Source organism: Camelus ferus, chromosome 25 (assembly GCF_009834535.1).
Source record: "Camelus ferus isolate YT-003-E chromosome 25, BCGSAC_Cfer_1.0, whole genome shotgun sequence".
Lineage (NCBI taxonomy): Eukaryota > Metazoa > Chordata > Mammalia > Artiodactyla > Camelidae > Camelus > Camelus ferus.
In genome coordinates, this window is record NC_045720.1 from 20,658,907 (window position 1) to 20,685,894 (window position 26,988).

At 33.3% G+C, this 26,988-nt stretch overlaps 1 protein-coding gene across 1 annotated transcript; it reads left to right on the forward strand.

The window, feature by feature from the left end:
* Nucleotides 1-18,188: 18,188 nt before the first annotated feature.
* On the forward strand, nt 18,189-19,507 carry LOC102519147 (programmed cell death protein 6-like). Its single transcript, XM_032468126.1, has one exon. It carries the CDS (start codon nt 18,342-18,344, stop codon nt 19,032-19,034), a length of 693 nt encoding a protein of 230 aa, XP_032324017.1. The 5' UTR covers nt 18,189-18,341; the 3' UTR covers nt 19,035-19,507.
* Nucleotides 19,508-26,988: the final 7,481 nt, after the last annotated feature.

Consider the following 26,988-nt stretch of genomic DNA (forward strand, 5'->3'; position numbering starts at 1 on the left):
GCTGCCTCAAAAAAATCTATCCTTGTGGAGATATAAAACATGACCTAGAACCAGTAAATCTGAGTTTCTACTGTGACACTAAAATGCACAAAAAATGTTAGAGTGAAATCAAACAAAGAGAAGAGAACATCGAAAACTGCACAGTAACCATCATGTTACCTATCGAAACAAGAGCTAATAAGCAAAGGCACAGTGAGAATATGGACAATTTCAAAATACTTCAAAGCACTCTAGGTAGAACTTCCTAATTTAAAAAGTCTCAAACTAGAGATAATCTAATCCATTAATCATCAATAATCATACAAACCTAACGTGAGAGACCCGTGAAAGGCCAAGACAGTTACTAAGTGTTCAATTAATTGGCCACAGTGTCTTCAAAGTGAAATACATGGGAACAAGTTCTCAGAAAGAACAGGAGATGAAAATTAGATATGTCTATTGGTTGGACACACTCAGTGGAAAACAACGCAACCACTATGGAAGGGCTTACTTCTTCTTACCCTTCCTTCCTCTCCTTGCCAACAGATTACAATTCTTGGGAAAAGAAATAACAAACAATATAGAAAAAAGCAAAAGTTGGGACAAACACTGAAGATTGGCATTCTTTCTTTTTATATAACCCTTCACACATATTTTATTTATTATCATATCTTGGCACTCAACCTCCAAAACATACCCTCTATTAGCTCATTTCTCTACTTTTCATAGATTACCACCAACCCAAGTCTTGAAGATCTCTGTCTCCACTGCTTAATAGCCTCCCAACTGGTCTCCTGCTCCTCAGTTCTGCCACCATGACCACCATTTCTTCATTCTCCACCTAATTTCCAAATAATCATTCTGAAATAAAAAAACAGATAGATCAGCCCCTTCATAAAAACACTACAAAGACTTTCCATAGTACTTATTGTATGTATGTATGTATGTATGTATGTATGTATGTATGTATACATTTATGATTTAAATACAGTAAAATATACTGTTTGATGTGCACAGTGTATGGGTTTTGTCAAATACATAGAGTCTTACAGCCACAATTATAGTCAATAAAGAGGGATTTTACAAAATTAAAGTAAATAAAATAAGTTAAGACTAACTGCTCAGCCCCTGCACAGCCTAAGAGGACAACTTTAACTAGGGTTCCCATGCAAATCCTCTAAACAATAGACACATGTCTCAGTGGACCCTTGAATGAAAACAAACAGCCATGTGAGGATTTGGAGGCTTAGCATAAGAAATCAAAACCAAGTGATGACAAATTTTAGGATGTCTGAGATCGAGAAAGGTCAGAGTGAACATAGTACTATGAACACAGAGAAGAGTCATATAAGATGAAGCTTGGAGAGCTGGTGGGTGCAGCTCCTGCAGAGATGTCTAGGCACAGTGAAGAGTTTAATTTTTCTCTAATTGTGATAGCAGGAACGGTATGCTTTGATTTGTGCTTTAAATATGCTCTGCTGAACAGAGAATAGATTAAAAAGAAGAGGAGTAGAATCAGATTGATCAGCAGAAATACTGTAGTAGCTCAGGTGACTATCCTGGCATTTTGAGCAGGCATATGTTAAGATGTTGGAAATGTTGAACTGGAGATATATTTTGAGACTTAAGAGATAAGATTTTGGGATTAGATGGGATGATGGAGTGTGGCAGGAAAGAGAACAAAAGTATGAATGGTTGTATAAGTTGCCAAAGCACCTACAGAGGGAATGAAAACATTCTTAGAGATAAATTAAGACCTATTTTAGATTTGTTAAATTTAAAATTCATTTATGACATCTAAGTATTATACAAATGATGATAACATTTAATTATATTACTTTAAAAACATTTTAAAAATTCTCAGCTTAAGTAACAATTTTTGTGGAACTTCTCCATGATGTCTTCAGAGTTAGGTATGCAGGTCTTCTCTGTTCTCATGTTACTCTGTGTTCACCTCTAATATCCCAGATGACAGCAAATATAGACTTTCTTTCACCAGCTTTAAGAGAATTCCTACTCTAGAATGTACTCAATTAATAGATTTTAAATATGTTTTTTCTTTCTTATATTTTGATTTTTTGAATCATATTTCCCACAAAGAAGAACTTTCTGTAACATTTTGAAAATATCAACGTATCAAAAGAAAAGACCAGTGTATCAGACCACCACAGTAGATTAAAAGAAACACACACACCAGGGAATAGAAGAGAAACATTGAGAGACAGAGAATTGTATGAGAGACAAATTTCCCTAAATGATATAGTCCAAGTGCTCACAATGCAGATGTTTACCTAATGTCAAGGGGGCTGCCCTGCTTTCAACAACTTCATGATATTTTATTAAATATGTCTCAGAATCTTTTTCTTTATATAATAATTTATTCTCATTTTTTTTTGCCTTCAGTTTTATACTTTTGACAGTTTAAAAGATGATCCTTTATTCTTTTTATACATTCATGTGACAAAAGTTATTTTTTCATGGCCCTCCTCCTCTGTTCCCATAGAAATTGTTTTCACCTCCTGGGTAGGAGATCTTGCAAGATCTCATTTGAAGTAAATTTTGGATGAATGGTCTTTAATTACCAGTTATTGCTGAGCTGACATATATGTTGTAGATCAAACTATCATTTTTACTGAGGGTACTTTTGATCTTTTCTCTGTTTTATGACCCTAACCAAAGTCACAACTACTTTTTTCAAGGTATATCAGTGCAAGGAAATCCAAGGATTTTCTAATACTGATCTTTTCAGCTCAATAACTTTTACTAATAATGTTGATGTAATTAACCTTTCACAAATGGTGGGTATTCAGGCATCCTATCATATAAGCTATATACATAGAATAATGTTTACTATGGTTATATATTTTTATTAAGACAACATAGTGTTAAGACAAGGCAGTATAATAAATAAAACATTACCTAGCATAGTAAGATGACGTCATGTTGAAACAATATTTATGACTTATTTTGCTCTTATATAGATACAAAATTATCAAGGAATTCAAGTACCCACATTTCGATCTACCCCTGCATTTTTAAGAACAGCTTAGTCACAGAAAAAGCCAAGTAGCTCCAGAGAGATAAAGTTTACAGAAGTAAGAAGAATAGTCATCTAAAAAGTCTTCATGAATTATTGAATTCAGAAAACAAATACCTCAGCATCTGTTCTCTCAAGATTTTTTTTAAAGTTTTGGGCATTCATGATCTCCTTTATTTGTAAAGCAGTGGCATTAAACTAAAAATACTTATAGGACATTTCAGTTAAAGAGAAGGAGGGATGGCAAAAATATGCAGTCTTATCACCACAATGGACCTAAGAAAGGCAATTTACAGAAAACAGAATATTTACAGTCAACCAAATTGCAATAATACCAAATATACTTTACCCAGGTCAGCAAACTGAGGCAGCAGAGGAAGAGAAGGTGAACGCGGGGAGGAGCTTGCTTGAACTAGTTGGTATGGATACCGCATAGCAAAAAGCATTTCAAACACAGATTGTACATTAAACCCGAAATTAGATACCATGATACAGAAGAGGCATGGCCATTGTCTTCAGGAATTTATAAATTTATTGGGAATAAAGGAAATCATACAATTGAAAACAAACTGATAGCATTACTTACACCTTTTGGTATTTTCATTAAGGCCTCAAATAATAGTACCTTCCTAATTTTTAAATTATTTTTGATTGACTTTGATTAACCATACAACTTATTTGCCACAAAGGTTAAATCAAAATGGCAAAAGTTTAAGGATAATTTAATATGAGGGAATTTTTGCATAATTTAATATATGTATTACATGATTTCACATATAAAATTTTTGCTTTATTATAAGATATAGATTATTTCCATTATTCAGTTGTTAGATATATTACTATTTAACTGGGTTAAAATAGTTTCATCACCTTTAATCTCATCATTAAAATGTAAATCACTATGTCTTTAGTATATTATACTTGGTAATATTTTCATGATTGCTTCAAATTTTAACCCAAGTTTCACATTCTTATTTTTCAAGTGATATATCACATAGTAAATCTGTAGATTCTTGAGCATTAAAATCTCCTTATTTTTGAAGCTGTTTGTTGAACCAGAATTGAATCCATTATTCTTTCATCACATCCAAAGAAATTATTATGACAAGGATATTATGCATGTACTACACTTTTTTTAAGTGCACACAATAGTGTTAAGAAATTATAACGTTCTCCTGATATACCTCTAGTTCTTTAATGGAAAGGCCAGTTTTTTCACTGATTCATTTATTAAAATACACTCATTTAACAGCTATAATGAGCCAAGCATGAGCTTCTATTATGAATAATAAACAACTGATTGTTCAATAAGAAAGCTTATATTAGAACATATACTAAGCAAATAATTTAATAGCACTTTTCTTAAATTACTATCTATTCTTCAACAATTTCATACAATAAGGCAACCAAAATAAATAACTAACATAAGTTATCAAGGTCAGTATATTGAGGGGACCCATGATTAATTTCTTTATTTTTGTTTCATTGAAAGATTTAGATTAATATTATATGACACTGTAGCTGAATTTTTTTGCTCCATGCGTTTGAAAATTCATTTTGGTAGTTAAAATTTAGTGGGCTGCATGTGTTTCTGTTTCTACCAGGGGATACTGTGTAAGCTGCTTATCTTTAAAAAATTCAGTGAGCATTACCTTCAGCAGGGATATTGTGGGACTATAGAGTTGATGGAAGGAGCAATAAATAAAAATAACAGGTATTTTTCATGACATCATGTACTGAACAATAGAAACAGTTCAACCAATGAGAAGTGGGCTCTCAGTCTTGGTGTGGTACCTTAGCAACAAGTCCCAAGTAACACAGACACACAACACACACACACACACACACACACACACACACACACACACAATCTGATGATGCGCCATCGTAAAGAGGGCTCAACCCCTGATACTATATCCAGGAAAAACACTATTAAAACAATGAAATCTATAGAGGTCAAAATATTGAGGCTGCTTAATCAGATGATGCTGAGTGAACATATTTGACTCCCTAGTTGCCAGGAAGAAAGAAGTAAAGTGGGAACTTGGCAGCACACAAGTCCTAGTCTAGGAAGCACCACTCCTATCACTATTACATTTATCCCCAGCCAAGGCATCCAGCAGGAACACCATACCCTGGGGACCCGGATGAAATAATTGGGGTATAAGCAGTTAGTTTGCTACTGTGCTATTTTTTCATTCTACCCCCAATAAATATCCTATTCCTCAAAAGTATAGCAAAATCATTGCTTAATTTATTACTCTTAATGATGAGTCAGGGGGAAATGAGAAATGCTGTTAAAATTCCCCCTCCCCTTCCCAGATTGCCCAACTCACTCAAAGGCCATCGTAAATAGAGAATTAGAACAAGTCACTCAAATTCTAACAGCTTAGCTCTGCATGAGCCAGACTTCACCCCCAAACTGTCTAATGTTTAAGCTTGTACTATCTGATGCTGCCTTAACTGAATGTAGCCTAATTTTTTTCTTGTTAGTGTGTTGCTGGAAGATTTACTAGAGGTTGAATTCTCATTGCCAAGATGCTTGGAAGGGGAATAAAGATGGGTAGAAATATATACTACTGCAGTTTTATTAATTCCTTCTCCTTGCAACAATCTAACGTCTAACTGTAAGTGGACAGTAAGTGAATTTCCATTTTTTCATAGTCCATAGCTAAAATCATCATAAAGCTTCAGTAAAACCCTGCTCTAGTAAAATCAAAAGATGGCCATGGAGACATTTCCCGACACATTCTGCAATCAGATATAAGAAAGTGCAAGAAAAAGAAGAAATTGTGAACTTATGCTTTCATTTTGCTACTGGAATTAATACATGAAAATGGCTGCCAATGAATATAATACTGTTATCATTAGTAGCTATTAGAAGTTGTTTCTCTGTAAAATAATCTATGGAGGAATTACATTAGCTAGAAGGCATAAAATGAATAGCACAAAGCAATTTGGGAAATTTTTATTAGTGAATTAGGGAAGGATAGAATTTGGAATTAATTATTAAAGAAGAAAACTTAATATAAAATTCAAAAATAATTAAAACTATGATGATAAGATAAACTTTGCAATTTTTCCAGACCCTTGGCTGCTCTTTCTAATTTACACAAAGGCCCAGGCTCTCAGTGCTGACCCAAGCAGAACAGGCATTCACTCATCATACTACTAAGAACTTCCTAATATTTTAACATTCACAGCTTGCAGAATATAATCCATAATACTTACAGACAGGTTATAAATCAATACGGAAAGTCGTTAAATATATTATTGTGAGCTAAAAACATGTTTGAAAACTCACAAAAGCAGAAAGTGACTACAGAGTCCATGTATATATCCGGCCATAAGATTTTTAAACCTGTTTTTAAAACAAATCAAGGATTTCAGAATTGAGTTAAATACATGATTTGTGACCCAAAGGGGTCCAAGAGAGTTCATAGTGAGGGTCTTCAGAACAAAGTTCTTTGCTAGGAAAAAAGTTTGGGAAAACTATTGTTTGAAAACATTATATTGTGAAAATAAAACTGCAAAATCTAGATGCTCTGTTTTAAGAGGCATAAAGCAAAGGAAAAAGAGGTTGGATCATGAATATATGTTTATTGTAAAGAAATATTAACTGAGTAACATTAAATATTAATTCTAGGTTTCAAACTAAAAATGTGCCTACACCATTCAGTCAGATACCAAAGTGAGACCTTGAAAAAATAAAATATTTATATATAAATAAAAGTGTCCATAAAGGAATTTAAAGTTTATCCCTGAATCTGCCACTCTAACACTGCACCAGAATGTTGTCAACATGGCATAAATTTACATCTTTGAAAGGAATCATGATTTGAAAAGCACAAGAAATTCTCTGGTAGTAAAACAATACAGCACAGATAAGGTTTTTTTGTGGTATTGTTGTTAATTTTAAGACCTCTAAAACATTTATAGAGAATTTTAAATTGTGATTCATAATCATTTATTTATTCATTCAATATAATTTATCTAGAATTCTACATGATAGCAATCCAAGAGCTAGAAGATGTATAAAGTTCCTATTCCTCTGAAGTTTGTATTCTAGTTGGGATGAAATTGAAATAAAGAAAAAGATTAATGATTAAGAACATGTCAATTAGTGAGAAGTTACATGAAGAAAGTGAATAAAATTAAATGAGAGAAAGTTACTTGCATACTGCTACCTTAGAAATCAGCTAAATGTGCTTCACATGGCAGGGGTGGTATGAGATACACTAGCTCCTATACAGAAAGCAAAATTTGATTTGAAATTTTAAGAGCAATTTCAATGAAATATTATATTTACAGCATTGATATAACTTTTCCAGTTAGCCTTGACTTCAGAGTACAAAAAAAAAAGTAAGTTGTTATATAACCCAAACTATAACTGGAACTTTACTAAGAGTCAGAAAACCGGGTTCTAGTTATATACTTATTAATTCATGTCTCAGTGAATTCATTTTTCATTCATTCAATACATATTTATTAAATGCTTACTAAGGGCCAGAAAGTCTTGAATGGAAGCCTTAATACATAGCAATCAGTACTATGTGTAAAGTCTTCATTATGTTTGTCTCCTTCATGGAACTTATAACAATTTAGATTAAGTATGTATTTTAAATCACCTCTTTATTTCCCCTTTCCCCCACTAGAGTGAAATCTCAGAAGATCAAAAACTATGTCTGCGATGTTGACCACTGTATAGCTAACACTGTCATGTAGATGCTCTGTAAATATCTACAAAGGTAATAATAAAGGAAGGAGGGAAGGAAGTAGAGACAGAAGGAGGGAAGAAGATAAGGCAAGAAAGAGGCAGAGAGGAAGGATGAAAACAAGGAAAGAGAAAAAGGAAGGCAAAGAATGAAGAAGGTGGGGGATGGGGAAGGAGGAGGGACAGAGGGAAATTAACAAGGATTTATTGTCTACTGTTTGTCTAACCCTGTTAGAGTAACTGTTTCTGTGATCAAAACAAATAACAACCATAACAACAACAAACTACCAGTTTAATGCAAGTAAATAGATATTTCAAGAGCAGAATGATTACTGCTATGATGGAGAAAAACACAAATAGAGCCAATAATCCAGTTGAGGAAAGGAATCAGGAATGAGTGTTGAGAGAGGTAATGCTGGAATCTGTTACAACTGTGTGTCTTTAGATAAGCTGTAAGTCTAACATATGACTTTCTGCTGAAGTTCAGGCAGACATGTCTAACTGCCTACCAGATCTTCACTAGGGGCCATTTGACAATAATATAAATTCAGTGGGTCCAAACTGATTTTCCCATCCTATTCTCTATATCATGATTTCTTTTGTGAATCATGTGATCATCCACCACATTAATGCCCCTAAAAGCAGAGTGCTTTCCTCTTCTTTATCTACTCTATCCAAGTGGCTTCTAAATCTTAACAGTTTTCCCCCAAAATATGTCACTAGTCCTTTCTCTCCATTCATACTTACCCTGCCTTGTTTCAGATCCACCTTAGTTTTTTGCTAATTACATCAGCTACTTAACTAGGACTGCTTATCCCTGTATTTGGAGATTTAATTCTACAGTACAGATGAAATTAAGAAAACCCAGATATAATAGTGTCATCTCCTTGATTAAAATACTTTAGTGACCCTCCTTTAGTAAAGACAAACTTAGCATAAATGAATTTGGACCTCAGGATTTGGTCCATAAATACTTTCCCTACCTCATGTTCCCTGTGCTCCATTCACACACAAATGCTTGAATTTCCCAAACGCATCCTCTTTTTCTCCTCTCCGTAATCTTGCATATGGTTTTTATTCTTCCTGAAGTGTCTACACCCCTTTGTGTATATAACTAATTCCTTCTCATCCTTCACTTTTACCAAACTCTTCCTGGATAATATTACTCACTCTTAACATCCATGTTTACTTCATAGATCTTTTAGCACAATGCTGTGTAGTAGGTGCTTCATTTTGTCTTCTCTATTTAATTTTGAGCTCCTGGAGAGCAAAAGGTCTTGTCTGATTCATTTATAACAATGAGTGGTAAATGATTAACTCCTGACAAATACTGAATAAATCAATGTACAAAGTAACTAATAAATAAGCCATCAAAATTAGTTTATTATCTCATCCATAACATGTTTTCAGTGGACAAGTTTATTCTAAGTTACTCTCCAACGATAAAACTTCTTATGTTTGTGTGTAACTGAAGCATTATGCTGTACACCAGAAATTGACACAATATTGTAAACTGACTATACTTCAATTAAAAAAAAACATAAAAAAGGAAAAAAAATATTCCAGAATCTTACATCTTATTCTAAGAGGGATTTCATTCTTATTGTTTCCACACAGAACATGTATGCATGCACTAACACCTGCCTATGGCCTTACTATTCAGGATATTTAGTCTTCTTATTAAGAGAAATCAGGATTAAATAAGAAATATAAAATTGTACTGTTGATGCAAATTAGCATACCAATGAATGGTTACATCTGGTTAGTAGAACTTTTAAAATTCCAATATATATGAATAAAGCATTTTAAACTATACTGAGTTTTCTTCTCATCATTTTCTTTTCTTAAGAGAATCCAAAAGTCTAAATTACTCCAGGTGTAAGTTTTAAAGAAGTAAATACTACACATCATTTACCACTGGGGACAAACACACAAACACACACACACACATAAACATACACATCTTAAAAATTTGGAGATCAGCAATGAAATGGAAATTTAGTTAAGGTGGATTTTCAGAAAATATTGAATGCTAGGCTAGCATCAGCAAGAAAAATAATCAGTAAAAATTAGCATCTTCTTTAAAAGGAAAAAATGCAAGACAGAGTCCTAAGTAATGAAGCAACAGCAACATCAAAAATAACAACATAATCCTTGGACTGACAGTTTAAATCTATTCATGCACTCCAAATCTTGATTAATTCAAAAACAATAAAAATGACTCAGGAGATGCCATTGACACAATAAGCTAGAACCAAATATTGAGTAAGACAAACTATCCTATTATCAAACATACTCAAGGAGAACAAAATAAACAATATTTTGTAATATAAATGGCAATTATGAGAGGAGAAAATACTCAGACACAGTGTACCAAACAGATGCATCTTTATGAAGGGAAATATGAGACAGCCCCATACCACTAATATCGCCTACTCCCTTGGTGCCCCAAGGTTGAATCTGTAAGGACGCTGATGGGAAGAAGAAGTCAATTGCATAGTTAAAACCTTCAATACTTCCGTATATTTGTTTAGCCTTGTAACTTTCTTAGTAACACCTGATAGATTATATTAGAAACATTTTCTAAATGCTAAGACTTGTATCATACTGAAGTGAACTTACTCATTTTCTTATCGTTCTCTATCCTGTGCAACATTAAGTTTCTTGAGAATAGAGTGTCCTTTTTTTACAGCACCTTTAAATGCCTAGCATTGTGCAAATACAGAATAGGTGTTCATGATCTTCTGTTCCTGTTGAATAAAGTATCAGTGCCTTCTAATCAAAGACCAGCAGTAACACACTCATGGCTAAACAAGTTGCTTTTATGATTCATGGCAGCCAGGAAAAACACCCATCATAAGGAGCAACAGGGCATCTCAAAAGAGAGTGTTAGAAAGAATTTATCATAGGATTTGGCCCTGTCATAGGTAACTCTGAGGCTCATCAAACACCTTAGGAGGAGTCTACTCATTCAAAAATACAGTACATTTCTTGAAAGTTAGGATAATAAAGAAGAGATCAAAATTTTATCATTTTTATTATGAATAACAAAAAATGCAAAATTTTCAAGTTCTTTTTTCTACTACTAAATTCTAAGAAAATTTTAACCAGGAAAACTTTAATGGATAACTTCAAGTTCCATCTGTGCCCATGAGAAAAATTTTACAACTAATGTGGTAGGAATGTCCATTTTGCTATTTCTATGATAATTCTTGATATGAGTATAATATTAAATAAAAATAAATGAAGAATTCTTAAACTAAGTAATGTACCCTCAATGAACAACCTTACAATCTAACTTTACATAAGAAAGAAGAGTAGAAGTCTTACTTTCTAAGCTGGGGAGTTGACTAGCAGACCATTTGTAGCAGTGGTTTTGGATGGAGTGATTCTGTATAAGTGACTGAAGGAAAGATAAGTTTAAGATTGCCATATCAACAGGTGCTAGTGCTGACATTCTAATAAGAAGATTGGAAAATGCTAGCAGCTTTGTGGTTCAACAAGAAATAATATTTCAACTTAAAATAAAAAGTGTTTGAAGACATCTGCAGATATAGCTAGAATAGTCCTTAAGAAGGCCATTTAAATCCAATCTAGCCCTTGAGTTGTAGTTACTTGAAAACCTAGAGTCCCAAACTATAGATTATATTATAGATGCTGTTTTTTCCCAGAGATTCATTTGGCTGGACTCTTGTACCAAGAATGCATTACCAATTTCTCTCTAACTTGGTTAGAAAGAAACCTGGCAAATGCCACTGTGGAGCATCCAATTTCAAGGAGCATGATCTGCAGTGTAACATTTATGTGCTCTATTACTTAGCAGAAATCATTTTTATTTTGGTAATGATCTCCTAAAAACAATCAATGACAGTATGAAAATAATTATTCCTGAAACTTATTTTCAACAGTAGTTAGAAATTGGAGCCAATTATCTACCGGAATAGACTTCGAGGAAGCCTAGAGCCTGGAATAACAAAGAAATGATGCACCTGGGAAACTGACCTTTGATTCACCTAGTCCCACAACAAATGCCTAGGAATACACTTAAATTGTTAGCAGTTATGTGCCTTTCACTGGCAACCAGGGTACCGCCTGAATCTCAGACATATCACATCCCCATAGAAAACAGCAGAGCATGGCTCTGCAAAAGGGGCAGTGGACTACTCACTCTGCTCAGGGGTGGCACTGGGTACTGTTGTAGGGATCTGAAGTCAGAGAAGCTTGTCCTTTTGACTGTGACTACTGTTGTTTTCCTGGCTTTGCGTAGCAACTTTGTGTATATTAAAGGGCCTTTGTCATTTGACTCTTTGGCCAACTTCCTTTCACCATCCTCAGGCTGGAAGCCCTGCAGACTGAGGCCTAAAGTAAATTTAGCACAAGGCATCACATTCTGGTTTACCGACTTGTGGAGATATTCTTTTTAAAAATGGAAGGATAGGATCCCAGAAAAAACAAATAGGTTCAGAATTTAACCATTCTTGTACCAGACAACAAACGCTGTGTAGCTGGAGAACTGGGAAGAACAGTTGTCAAAGCGTGCTCTCCTCCCTTTTGACTCAAGGCTCTGTGGCACTTTGGCCAACTGGTTAAAAACAAACAAAAACAAAACACTAGAATCTGAAGTGAGCAAAACGTGTAAAAAAATATATGATTTCACTGTGGCTTCTATTGCCTCAATACAAGAGGCACCTAAAGTTTTACAAAAGAAAAGAAACAGAAAGCCACCAGATTAGGTGTCTGGCTGGCACGGAAGCAGATACTAAAACTGTGGTCCCTGTGGCTGGAAGGAAGACAGCTGTCTATAATGGTGCTGCTGTGAATGGCTGAGGTCCTGTGGGCCTTGCAAGCCCCAGCCTGGCAGGCAGCAACTTTCCAAGCATGCTTTTGCAAACTGTTGAGGTATTAGATATGGGAAAGGGTGACAAAGGAGCTGAGAAGTGCTCTTCCTTATACTGATGCAATTCTAACTAACTACAGGGGGAAAAAAGAGGATGAGGAGATCAGATCACATGAAAGAGATGAAATAAGTTAAAGTATTGGAATCACCCTTGGTTGTGAGTAACTCTGTTCTAAGATGTGTGAGTTAATCTCTCTGCTCTTACAGACAGGCTGAAACGAGAACAGTGACCTTGGAGCATTGTGATTTGTGCAAGCTAACTGGGTTACAAATAATGGTATTCAGAAGACTGAGTATTAGAAATAATTTTCTAATTAGAACAGGTGGCCTCCAAGTGCAAAAGTAAAAGTACTTAATTGAGACAGGAAACTTTAATTGGTAAGAGTAGACAAAGCTATTTCATTTTGAAACTTCTGATTAAAATATGGTGCATAATATGTATGGGATCTGGTCAGGAAGAAGGAGTTTTTCGACTGGCATTGTTGCCATTCTGAGTACTGTATTTTGTTATTGTCCAGAACCATCCCACACATTAGAGGAAGATTAAGATCTCTGCCCCCTGCTCACCAGAAAAACACTTCATCTTAAAGTCTACAATCATTGAGCAAAAGCACTTCCACATAATTGGGGGGGGGGGAAGGCTAGAGGTGTGCTCCTTAATGTAAATTTAGTAAATGCACACTGACAAATTTTGATTTGTCCAAGATTCCTAGTATTAGTACAAGACCTAGAGTTACTATGGTCTTGTGACCATGCTGATATCTACTCTGACATAATTTTGCTCAGAGGGATGTGACTTCTCTGGGCTGAAGCTAATTGAAATAAGGGAGAAGGGATGGGGAGTAGGGGAGGAAGGATTCACAGTGCATCTGAATCCTTTCCTGGGTGACAAGTCTTAATTTTGAACATTTTTTCCTGTTTTTATAGATTTTAAAAATTATGGTTTAAAACTACTATCTTTATGGTGGGAAGGGTCAATTTGGGTAAATACATATTCCTTCCTTCAATATTAGATGGTTCAAATTTAGGTAAAATGCCTCAAAAATGAGACTAACCAAGTGGGAGCTGACAAAAGTAAGCATCTTTCTGTAGACCCCAGGTGAAAAGAGCTCAAGTGTGACATGAGGGAAGACGCAGGCTTGCTGCAAACACTGAGCCCTTGGAGGGGGTCTGCAGCTGAGGCACATTCTAATGCAGCTCAAGTGTGCCTTCTACACAAGGAAGCTCATGCATTTGATGGAGGTGACTCCATCTTCACTGCTACAGCTACACAAATGTTCTGGTATAGTAAGTTTCCTGTGAGAGAGCAGATAGTAATTTGGTACGTGAAACAAAAACTTTGGTATTATAAGCCATCAGGCAGCTAGTGAATCTGAAGTAGCTAATCCATGGGAGGATTTTGTCAGCAAACACTCATGGTAATCCCATGCAGTTACCCTGTCCACACCAAGGGCAAAATAAGACAACAAATAACTTGAAATTTGACAAAATCATAACTACCTTTTCTCCACCATCTTACCCAGATAAAGTGATTTTGTGTTCCTTTTCTGTTGAAGTCATGCAACTGGCCCTGACAGAATGCAAAATCAAGCATGCAGAGATAGTATGCCTTAATTCATGCAAAATATTGAACATTTGCAATTGGTCTTCCCATAAAAATAATTTACTGAATATGTTATTTTTATGTCTATACTAAAACCTTTGGAAATGAGTCTAAAGTGACATAAAATTCCATATAAAATCATTGACAGATATGTAAATGTAGCATAAACATAAATATGAGACAAATTTATTAGTGTCCTTTATGAATTAAATCTTATGAAACATCCCGGTATTGTTAAAATGTGGATTTAAGTCATTATTCCACTTAAACTTTGGAGTACTATTTTTAAAATCTTTGATGTTCCTAGATATTAATATAATTGTTCTTTCTAAAATTCTAATTTTTTTAGTTAGACAAAGACAAGAAATATATTTATACTGTTAAAGGAGCTTAGCAATTTGGGTTCAACATTAAGGATACCTGTGATAAAAAACTGAGTAATGAAACATGAAAATGAAAATAAAAAGAGATAAAGGAGTTTTAGGCTCAGCTTCAGTTCTTTTACTAGTCTATATTGTTCCTTTTTCTGGCTTTCACTTATTAACTATAGATGATTCTAATTGAGATACTAAATATTATGTATTTAGCAGTGTTAAATAAATTGAAAATTATTAATGTGAATACATAATCTTTTGAAAAAAGTCATTTTCCTGCTCTGTCACCTTAGGACTTGTTACTCTGTGCCACTCTGCTTCTTCTTTTCAACCATAATTGAGTAGTTCAGGTACTTACTGTATTAATACTGCTTATAATTTGTTTAATTTCCTATTTATTATGTATATATGTATGGAATACATACACACATGCATATATGGCATACATATCTTGGACTGCAAAATTCAATTGTAACTGTTAAGACATCAGTTTTTCCAAATTTGATCTGCAAATTCAACACAATCTCAATAAAAATTTCAGCAAGCTCTTTGAAGATATCAACAAAATTATCTCAAAGTTTATATGAAAGGCAGAAGATCTAGAATAGCCAACGCAATACTAAATAAGAAGAATTAAGCTGAAAACTCACATTACTCAATTCCAATACTTATTCTAAAGCTACAGTAATCAAGACAAGCATATCCTGGCAAAAGCCGAGACACACATATCAGTGTAATAGAATATATAACCCATAAAGAGGTTCTCACAAGTTTGGTAAACTGGTCTTTTACAAAGGAGCAAGGGCAACTCTAAAAGATAGTCCTTTCAACAAATGGTGCTGAATAAATGGATTTCTTATGCAAAAATATAAATCAACTCACAAATCTTAAACTTTTCATAAAAAGTTAATTCAAAATTAATCACAGTCCTATTTGGAAACACAAAATAATAAAGTTCCCAGAAGATAACATAGGAGAAAATCCAAATGACCTTGCCTTTGATGACTCTTAGACCCAATACCAAAAGCACAATCCATGAATGAAAATCATATTAAGTTGTACCACATTAAAATTTAAAACTTGTGCTCTGTGAAAGATTCTGTTAGAAATGAGAACACAAGTCAAAGGCTGGGAGAAAATATTTGCAAAACACATATATTATAAAGGATTTGTATCCAGAATATAAAAAGAACACTTAAATTTCAAAAATAAGAAGTAATCTAATTAAAAACCTGAACAATAAAACCAAAAAAGACTCATCAAAAAATGTATGGATGGTGAAGAAGCATATAAAAAGATGTTCAACATCATTTATCATTATGGAACTGGAAATTAAAACAACGGTGAGGACACAGCTATTATGAATGGCTTAAATTCTAAAAACTAACAATACCAATTGTTGGTGAGAATATGGATCAACAGTAATTCTCACTCATTGCTGGTAGGAGTGCAAAACTACAGCAACTTTGGAAGATAATTTAGCATTTTGTTACAAAGCTAAAAATAATCTTATCATATGATCCAGCAACTGTGCTAACAGGTATTTACTTAACTGATTTGAAAATTTATGTCCACATAAAAACCTCCATGGGTATCTTCACAGCAGCTTTATTCAAAATCACTAAAATGTGGAAGCTTAAGATGTCATTCAATAGATGAATGAATAAACAAACTAAGGAACATCTATACATATACACAATAGAATATCATTCAACCATAATAATACATGAACTATCAAACTACAAAAAAAATTAATGAGTCTTAAATACATGTGGCCAAATGAAAGAAGCCCATCTGAAAAAGCTACAAACTATATAATTACCAATTATAGAACTTAGAAAAGACAAAACTATAGTGATGGTAAAAATTTAGCAGTTTCCAGGGCTTGAGAGCCAGAGGGTAGGGCTGAGTAGGTATCATTTAGGAAGTCAGAAGAATCCCAGGATGGAATGCAAAATGTAACAAAGCAATAGAACTCTATTACAAATACACAAAATAACCAGAGCTCTTGAATAAGTGGCTCATTTTAAAATTGGGGAAGGAAATAAGTAAGATGAGTTTAGAACATGTTGTAGTGTCAGAAAGTAAGGAAGTGCTCAAAAAAGAAAAATACACAATGAAAAAGGTATGCCAAAGAGACACAGGAGCCAATTTAAAGAGCTCCAAGTTGCCAAACCTGGAACAATTTCAGCAACAAAACAAACAAACAAATAAATAAATAGCATTGGATTTATAACCAAAAGTATGAAATAAATATCCATGAGTCCATTCTGATTAAATAAATTATTAAATACATGAAAAATACATAAATAAATAAGGAAGAATAAACAAATCTACCCACAGGAGAATATCAATTTATGTCAATACTGCTCTCAAAGAGATGGGGCATCAACTCTTCACTGCTTAAGTGTGGCATGCACGGAGTGATTCCTTCCAAAATATGCAATATAGAAGGAGGGGGGAAAAGAGTAATTTTACAGTGCAGAAACCTATTATCAAGGTCCTCATAAAAAATGATGTCATGTTAATAGTATGTACCTTTGATATAATCTGATGAAAATGGTGCTTTATTTCTGTGATCTTTCCACCAAAACCTATATCCCCAGTCTAATCACAAGAAAATAGACAAAATATCAGTTAAGGGGTATTCTACAAAATATCTGATCAGTACCCCTCCAAATTGTCAGGATCATTAGCAACAAAGGCAGTCTGAGAAAATGAAATAGCCAAGGGGAGCCTAAGGGAGTAAGGGGGACAGAATGACGCGATGTAATCTGGTATCCTTGCTAGAATGCCAAACATAAAAGGGATGTGCATTTGGTAAAAACTAAGAAAATCTTAATGAAATGTGGACTTAATAATGATGCATCAATATTGTTTTCTTAATTGGAACAAATGTATCATATTAATGTAATATCCTAAGTAATATGGAGAATCGCTACACTTTCTGTGTAATTTTACCAAAAATCTAGAACTGTTCTAAAAATTAAAGGTTTATTTTAAATTAGAATAGATTGGTTTTTTAAAAAGCTACTTTTATTGTTCCTTGAAACATTTTCCAGACACTGTTAATGTATATGATAAGTAATAGCATTCTGAACTATGTAGAATCCTAGAAATACTGCAGAGTATATAAGCTTTATTCATTTGACAATGAATATGGAGCATAATGAATGGAATGGAAGGAGGGGTGCAATAAAGACAGTTACTTATTTCATGGTAAATTTTTAATTGTGTCTACATCACTGTCACTCCATCCACTCACCTAATGATTATGATAACATTCCTTCATTTTATTGGTGGTGTGGTTCCAAACCTAACATAGCAGCTAGCACTATACTAGGCATTAATTAAAATAATGTTTTAAATTAATGTAATTTCCTTGCTTGCAATACAGTGGGCTTCCACTTCCAGCCGTATGCTAGACTAAATATTCTGAAATGCCCTTAGGCACTGCAAAATACACAAATGTTATTTCTGTATATATAACAGAATACTAAACAGTTTAGAAAGTCCAGCCCAAATCTTATTTTGTGTAATCCAGACTGTGTAAAACTCATCACTTTTCATCTTTCAAACTTTAAAGATACTAGCTTATAAACAATTTGTAAGAAGACATAAATATTGATTAAAACAATAGTTCAATTCTTTGAATTGTTAGTTGTATAACAAAGGTTATTAAGCCTGTTGTATAGATATTTTTTTGCTTTCATAACATTCATTTAAACAAATTGATCATGTTGCTTTTTCTACAGAGCTGCCAAATATGTGAAACAATGCTCCAAAGAAACTGCATTAAAATTTTAAACAGAGGAGCCACCCGCGTCCAGCCAGAGTCTCAGCCCAGCCGCGCCTCGGCCCATGACCACCTACCTGTACCGCCTGGGCCCCGGGCCGGCCCTGCCACGGGCGCCGCGCTGCCGGACCAGAGCTTCCTGTGGAACGTCTTCCAGAGGGTTGACAAAGACAGGAGCGGCGTGATATCGGACAACGAGCTTCAACAAGCGCTGTCGAACGGCACGTGGACTCCATTTAGGCCAGTGACTGTCCGGTCGATCATCTCCATGTTTGACCGGGAGAACAAGGCCAGCGTGAACTTCAGCGAGTTCACAGGCTTCTGGAAGTACATCGCGGACTGGCAGCTCGTCTTCCGCGGCTACGACAGGGACAACTCGGGCATGATCGACAGGAACGAGCTCAAGCAAGCCCCCTCAGGTTTTGGGTACCGGCTCTCTGACCAGTTTCACGACCTCCTCATTCGCAAGTTCGACAGACAAGGACGAGGTCAGATTGCCTTTGACGACTTCATCCAGGGCTGCATCATCTTGCAGAGGCTGACAGATATATTCAGACACTACGACACGGACCAGGATGGTTGGATTCAGGTGTCCTATGAACAGTACCTCTCCATGGTCTTCAGCATCGTATGACATGGGCCTTCTGCAAGTACCAACATGGCTTACGGATAAAAGAGACTGAAAATGCCAAATCACTTATTTTAACAAAACGAACACGGATGCAGTTAGATACTCTTCCTGTTTTAGGTTTTGTATAATGAATATTTGGGGACCCAACTGTACATGTGTGGATAAGCTGGTTAATGTTTCAGAACTGTAACAATAGTCGTGTCAGATATAGACATTTGATTTGAGACTTCACCTGTGCCATGAGGTGAGATGTAATGATGTTTCAGGTCTTCTGCATGCACAGAACTCATCATGTGCTTTTCTAGATAGCTCCCATTCTAGAGTGAAGATACCTTATTAGCCAATAGGAATTTTAAATAATATGGAACTTGCACAGAAGGCTGCTCACGTGCCTTACTTTTTAAAGAGGTTTACTCTATTCACTTGCATTTGCAGCACAAGCAATAAAGCACACAGGCCCTTGTCAAAAAAAAAAATTTTTAAACAATTTTACTGGGTTAATTTTTTTTTCCAGTACACTTGCTTAGAGCCTAATGCTACAAATAATATTTTCAAATGTCAGATACAATTTCTTTCTTTTATGAAAGTGTGTTGGCTAGGTTAAAGTATTAACTAATCTTCCCACAGAGCACAATGATTATGAAAAATTATATATAGAAAAATGTGTTTACATGTTGAATTTAATATACAATCAAATACTTTATTTCTATATATTTAAATATGTATTAATCTAATTAAGAAGTAGAAAATGTTTAATGGCATTTAAAAATAATTATGGTTGTACAAAAATGTACCTATAGCAAAAATATGTTTTTCTCAAGATTATAGTTATTTTTTAATATTGGAAATGTTGGAAAAAGTACTGTCACAATCTATTTACTATTGTATTATATTATAAGAAGGGTTAGGTTTGACAAAATATTTTCTTAAATTATAAACATTATTCACTTTGGTATTGCAAGAATAATGCCACTGATTGCATTATCAGAGTAGAAAAGTGAAATGTCAACATGAATGTTAATTTTTAAAAGGTAAAGGCATAATCAGAAAAACAATATTACTAGTATTATTCCCCAAAAGAAAGTATATCATAAATGGTAAAACCCAACAACACCCACATCACCAAAAATAACTAAATTAAAATACAATATGGGTGGTGTCTATACAAAAGGAGGAAACCTGGACACAGACTGTCACAGAGGCAAGACCATGTGAAGACACAGGGAGAAGACAGCTGCCTTTAAGCCAAGGAGAGAGACCACAGAAGGAACCGATCCTCCTGAAGCCCTGACTTGAGGATGGTAGAATTGCAAGGAAAAAATCCTGCTGTTTAGGCCATTCAGTCAGTGGTATTTGATTCTGGCAACCCTAGTAAACTAAGCCATCCAACACAAGATCACATTATGTCTAGAATGAATTAATTACATTAACTAAATTATGTTTGACTAATTTAATTATTTGAAATAATAAAAATAGCATAACCTATCAAATGAAATGAAATTTCAAGCTACCTAGAACTTGAAAAAGATTTTTAAAAGTTGTTAGCTCAACAAGGACCTGTGACATAGCACAGGGAACTGTATTCAATTTCTTGTAATAACATATAATGAAAAATAATCTGAAAAGAAAAAATACATATGTATGTATATGTATAATTGAATTGCTTTGCTGTATACCTGAAACTAACATTGTAAATCAACTAAACATCAATAAAATTTTTTAAGAAATTATTGGCCCAAGTAGGAATTGAAACTGCGATATAAAATAGAACAAAACATGAACGCTCAACCCATTAAAACTTACTAAATGCAAAGTTGAAACCAGAGAATATTCTCATATTTAAATGTCTCAGAGAAGGTATGACAATAAAATAAAGCATATAACTAAATTTTTTTAAATGATAAAATGATGATAAAAAACTGATAAAATATGATAATAGAGGTACACAGAAATTACAGAAAATCCACAGGTTTTTCTGATAACTACATTCTAGATTTGGCTCATTCAAAAATGCAGTGTAATTCCAAATCAAATCAAGAAAAATAAAAATAAATAAATATTAGAAATGCACACAATTTGTGTGAGAAGTGGACATAACCATAGAAACTAAGTAAATATCTTGTAAAAATTTATTCTTAGACATTGACAAGAGTTGATAAAAACTGACAAATTGAATCAATGAAAAAAATTAGGAAAAGTTGTTTAAGGAGTGAATTTCAAAATCAAAGTGGATAAAGATGGCTTAATAGATTTGGTTTTCAAATTTACAAAGAAAAATATAAATCTCATGTTAAATGTATTATTATAATGTAGAATATACAAATGTACCCCAATTAATATTTCAAATCCCATTAACCCTTATGTCAAAATATTTTAGCATAACTTTTACTCAAATACTAAATAAGCTTAGGTAAGCATATATCTAAAAATGCAACATATTATAAATAAAATCTAGAAATATGTTAAAACAATGACTAAAATCTATTTTATTTTGGGAATGTAAGTATAGTTTGATACTAGGATTTTTCACTTATATATAATTTTGATTTGATAAATTATTAAATATAAAGTAATATACTTAACATTAAATTTTAGTTTTAACATTTATAATTTAATATTTATTGAATCAAAAGAAAAAAATTACATAAAATGTTATTAAATGCTGCAGTGTCATTTGAGGACATTATATAATGTCATTTGAGAAAATAATAAAATATCTTTATTAACTTTTTAAAGGATATTCCTTTATATGACAATGACTATGTTTCAAGTAAATGGTGACACATTAGAAGTGTATGTCTTAAAGGTGTGAAAAAAACACAGATGGACTGTATTACCTGGGTAATACAATAGCTAATACAATAGTTAATACAATAATTCAATCTAGCTAATACAATAATTCAATAAGGAAACATGCTGAACACATAGCTGCAAGAAGAACTCAGTATTAAATTATTATAGATGGTATTATCCACCTAGAGAAACTCAGAACACTTACAAACCTACTAACAATAGTAAAAGAAATTCAAATGGTAGCAAAATGAAGATTCATTGGTCTCTCATACACCCACATGATAGGGGTGAAACCCTAAGAAAGCCATTCTCAGTAGCAAGTGCAAGTTTTACCACAGAATAGAATAGAATATTGCTTCCCACCAGTAAAAGATTTTCTAGGGGGATTCTACTGGCCTGAGCATGGTCCACTCTTATCTCCAGCACATGATGGAACAAATCAATTTTATTTTTAAAGTTTGACCATACTTGTTTATTTACTTACTCTTATATCACTTTGCTCTTGTTAAGTATGGGAGTTCTGTGACAGTTTTCATTATTTTCTGTGTCAGCCTTCAATATCAATCCTGTCTTTTCCACCTTACATCTCATACATATTTCTAATTCAAAAAGATACATGCACCCTGATGTGCATAGCAGCACTATATACAATAGTCAAGACATAGAAGCAACCTAAATGTCCATTGACAGATGACCAGATAAAGAAGTTGTGGTATATATATACAATGGAATACTACTCAGCCATAAAAAAGAATAAAATAATGCCATTTGCAGCAACATGGATGGACCTAGAGACCGTCATTCTAAGTGAAGTAAGCCAGAAAAAGAAAGAAAAATACCGTATGACATCACTCATATCTGGAATCTAATTTTAAAAAAAAGACACCATGAACTCATCTACAGAACAGAAACAGACTTGCAGATACAGTAAACAATCTATGGTTACCGGGGAAAGGGAGGTGGGAAGGGATAAATTTGGGAGTTTGAGATTTGCAAACTATATATAAAAATAGATTTTAAAAATGTTTCTTCTGTATAGTACAGGGAAGTATGTTCAATATCTTGTAATAATTTTTAATGAAAAAGAATATGAAAATGAATATATGTATATATATACATGACTGGGGTATTGTGCTGTACACCAGAAACTGACACACTGTAACTGACAACTGCAATTTAAAAAAAAATTGAGGAAAAAAAAGATAAACAGGCAAAGGACAGAAAGAAGGAATATAAAAGAAATGTGTGTATTTCATATGGAAGTAAACATCAGAAATGTCCAGTTTTGAAAATGATTGAAGAAATTAAAACTAAAGCCATGATGAGGCAAAAAAAAAAAAGAATATTTCTAAATAACTTTTAAGATTGTCTGCTTAATGGTACAGAAAAAGAATTGTAGTGTGTGTGTACATATGTGCATGTGTACCCAATGTGAGTATGTATGTTACCCAATATAAGTATGTATGTTAAAAGTAAATTTAAGCCATTTATATTTATTTGTATAGCATTTTAATCTAAATTTTGTCATATTTTCATGCTTTTTCCTTATAAATTTACTTTTTTTGCTAACTTACTACATATTTTTCCTATTTAGTTCCTTTTCCTAACTTTACAAGTTAACTATCATTAGGCTTAAACATATTTTAATCTACATTTCTCTAATTATCACTAGAAATAATATCTCTTTATTCTTTTCCCATTGAAACATATGAAGTCATTTAGTTTTTCTTAATTTTCTTACACCTGATATGATCTCTTATTTTCCATTGATATTATTTTAAAATATTTAACATCATTTAAAATATAAATTTAATATTTGCATGTAGTATTTTTTGATATGCAAGACATGAATACATAATAAAAATATAAAACTCAAAATAAGGGAAGTTGCAACTACAATAAAATGTTTGTTTTTAAAAGACATTAAATATAAAGTATTAATAAAAAGCATTAGTACAAATACTTGTCTAAATATTTTTATGAATGTGTTTGTAACACTATATATAATAGCAGATAGATAGACATATAGATATCAATTTATCAAAACCAATAGGGTTCAAAACCACAATGAGATATCATTTCACACTTACTAGAATAGCTGAAGTTTAAAAGCATATAAAATTAGTTGTTAAGGATGTGAAATTGGAAACTTCATTCACTGTTAGTGAGGCTGTAAAATGATTCAGCCACTTTGGAAAACAGTCTGGCAGTTCTTCAAAAGATTAAATAGAGTTACAATATGACCCAGCAATTCTACTCCTAGCTATAGATGCAAGAGAAATGAAAGCACATCTATACGAAAGTTTGTACGTGAATGTTTATAGCATCATTATTCATAATAGCCAAAAAATGTGGAAACAGCCAAGTGTCCAGCAGTGGATGAATTGATAAAATTTGGTATATACATACAATGGAATATTATTTGGTCACAAAAGGAATGAAACACTTGCACATGCTACAGCCTGGGTGAACCTTGAAAACATCATGCTAAGAGAAAGAAGCCAGTCACAAAAGATCACATGCCATATGCTTCCATGCATACAAAAGCCTAAGATAGGAATATCTATATAAATAGAAAGTAGATTAATGTTATTTAGGGTTGAGAGGATAAGGCAGGGGATTAGGGTAGCAATAGCTAAAGGATACAGGAGTTCTTCAGGTAAGGAAAATGTTCTGAAATTGACTGTTGCACATATTTTTGAATATACTAAAAAATATTGTATTGTACATTTTAAATGTATAAGTTTTATTGTATGTGAGATATAGCTCAATAAAGTTGTTAAAAATCATTTCTTCTTTGAAATTATTTAAATCAAAGGAAAGAAACAAATGATAGTAATAGAATATTCAACCCCTCTCTGATACAAATTTCTTTTCTAAAGACAAAATTCAAAGTGACATTTCACTATTTTTCATTTCCACATACTGTCTCCTGCTTGTGATATCCCTTCCTTTATTCCTACACCAACAAAAAAATCTAATTCTCATTATTCTCTGAGCAGTTCCATGTCACCTCACCTGACTCTTTTCCTCTTCCAGGCAACATAGTCACTAATGTAACCTGTATTTTCTTAGCACTGTGTTCATACTGCACTTCCAAACATTACACTTGATTAAAATCATATGCCACAATTTCAGTTTCCTCCACTAAACCAGGAGATTTTAAAAGACAGTCCTCAGTAACCATTTATTGTTTTAATACTCAGCATTCAACACTGTGTGATTTAGACGTGAATTTCACTTGAAGAAACAGATACAAATTCACTTTTGTGGAATATCCATTTCAGGGCACCAAGGGGAGAAGAGAAATAGATGTCTATTGATTTTTTTCCTAAATTTCACTCATTGTCATAATGGAAATAAGTTTTCTCCAGGTTATCCAAAAGTATGGAAATACATACTGCAACTATAATACGCTAGTACAATTTACTAAGCATATTAACTCAACTTAATAATCAGTTCAGGGGAACAAGTAATTTTAATAAAAATGATTGTTTTGTCTTATAAATCTATATATAAACTGAACATATATTTTCATATGTTCTTATTTCACATTTTATATATATATTTTTAATTTACCTTACAGATACGCACTTTTGGGTTTTGTGGTTATTCTCATTACGTTGGAAGACTTTTCTCTCTCAAAAAAATAAATTTGTTCAATCATGTCACTGTTAAATGAGAAATTTTGAGAAATGATGACATAGTCGCAAAATTAGAATATGCCTTCTAACAACATAGGTATTTAGATGATATTTTAATATTTAATATTTACAGATAAATTTAAAAATTAACATCCTTATGTCCAATCAAATTTGGAAATGAAGAAAGCCATTTTTTGATGTACTTAGAATTGTCAGGAATACTTTTGACAGTGCCCATCTTTTAGAAGCAACTTCAAATGAAAAAGCAGAAGAGAAATGAACATTGGCAGGATGAAGCTTGAGGCTCTTTAAGCTGTCAACTTGTCATTTTTTAGAGAATTACGTTCCACTTAAAATGGTTTTACATTACTTCTAATGCTGCTTTTACTGTTGTTTCCCATGAGCTGATTTCACTATACATACCAGAGGTAAAATATTTCTTATATGATTTATTTTCCCAGGATGTTAGATATAATATATATTTTTACCCTCTCTGTATTTTCCCCATTATACACCACAGCTTCCTTAAGGGAGTACTTATCTATGCTTATCTATGGTGGGACTTAATGTTTAAGGGTTAATTGAAAAGTTTTTTTATGTCATAAAATAAAATATCTTGTTGGACTTCACTTCATCATTTTGAAGAAATACAAAATGGCCTTGGTGAATCCAGAAAAATTTGGATCCCACAAGAAGATGCACTGCCTTAAGTAACTTTCATAGTATAATGAGAAAAATTGAAGCAGAGAAAATATATTTTCCTTTCTAGCTTATTATAGTAATAAATCATATAATTAACAAATGGATGGATTCTTTTACAACAGCAAATTAGATAGGAATAGAGCAACATGATTTTGTATAGAAAAAAGAAATACAGAAAGCTTTGCTTTATTCTATACTCATTCTATTTGGGGAATACTAAAGAGAAATTTTTAAATCAATGACATTTATACATAAAGAGAAATGAAGGTATTTAACTGTTGTCTAGTGAGTGGATAATGTAGTCAATGTAGTCAGTATGGGTCAATATGAATTATATCACCTGACTTAAAGAGAAAAGGCCTGGGTTCAAATCTTACATCCTTCATTCACAAGTTGTGGGATCCTGAGCAAATGGTTTAGCCTCACAGTATCAGATGAAGTATCAGAAGTCTGCTGTAAATAGATTATTTTGAAATTTAAGATATATATTGGAAAGTTCTCGGCAGAGAGCCTGGCTCAAAATTGGTCCTGAATAAAATGCTAGCTTACTCTATATTTAATAGGATGATGCTTAAAATGGATCAGCCCATGCTGCATTTTTTGCCAGATAGTCATAATTATTCTTGCCCTTTCCTCTTCCTCACTGTCTTACTTCCCTCCTCCCCATTTTATAAGCGGCTTAATCTTCAACATTCATCACCTTAGAAGAGAAATGGTATCAGTGCTGGAGGAGGTCACTGGGTGGATGTGACGACCAGTTGACTCTTGAGCTGGATCCGGGCAACTGGAGGCTCCTCACCCCCTCCCCTGTCCCTGGA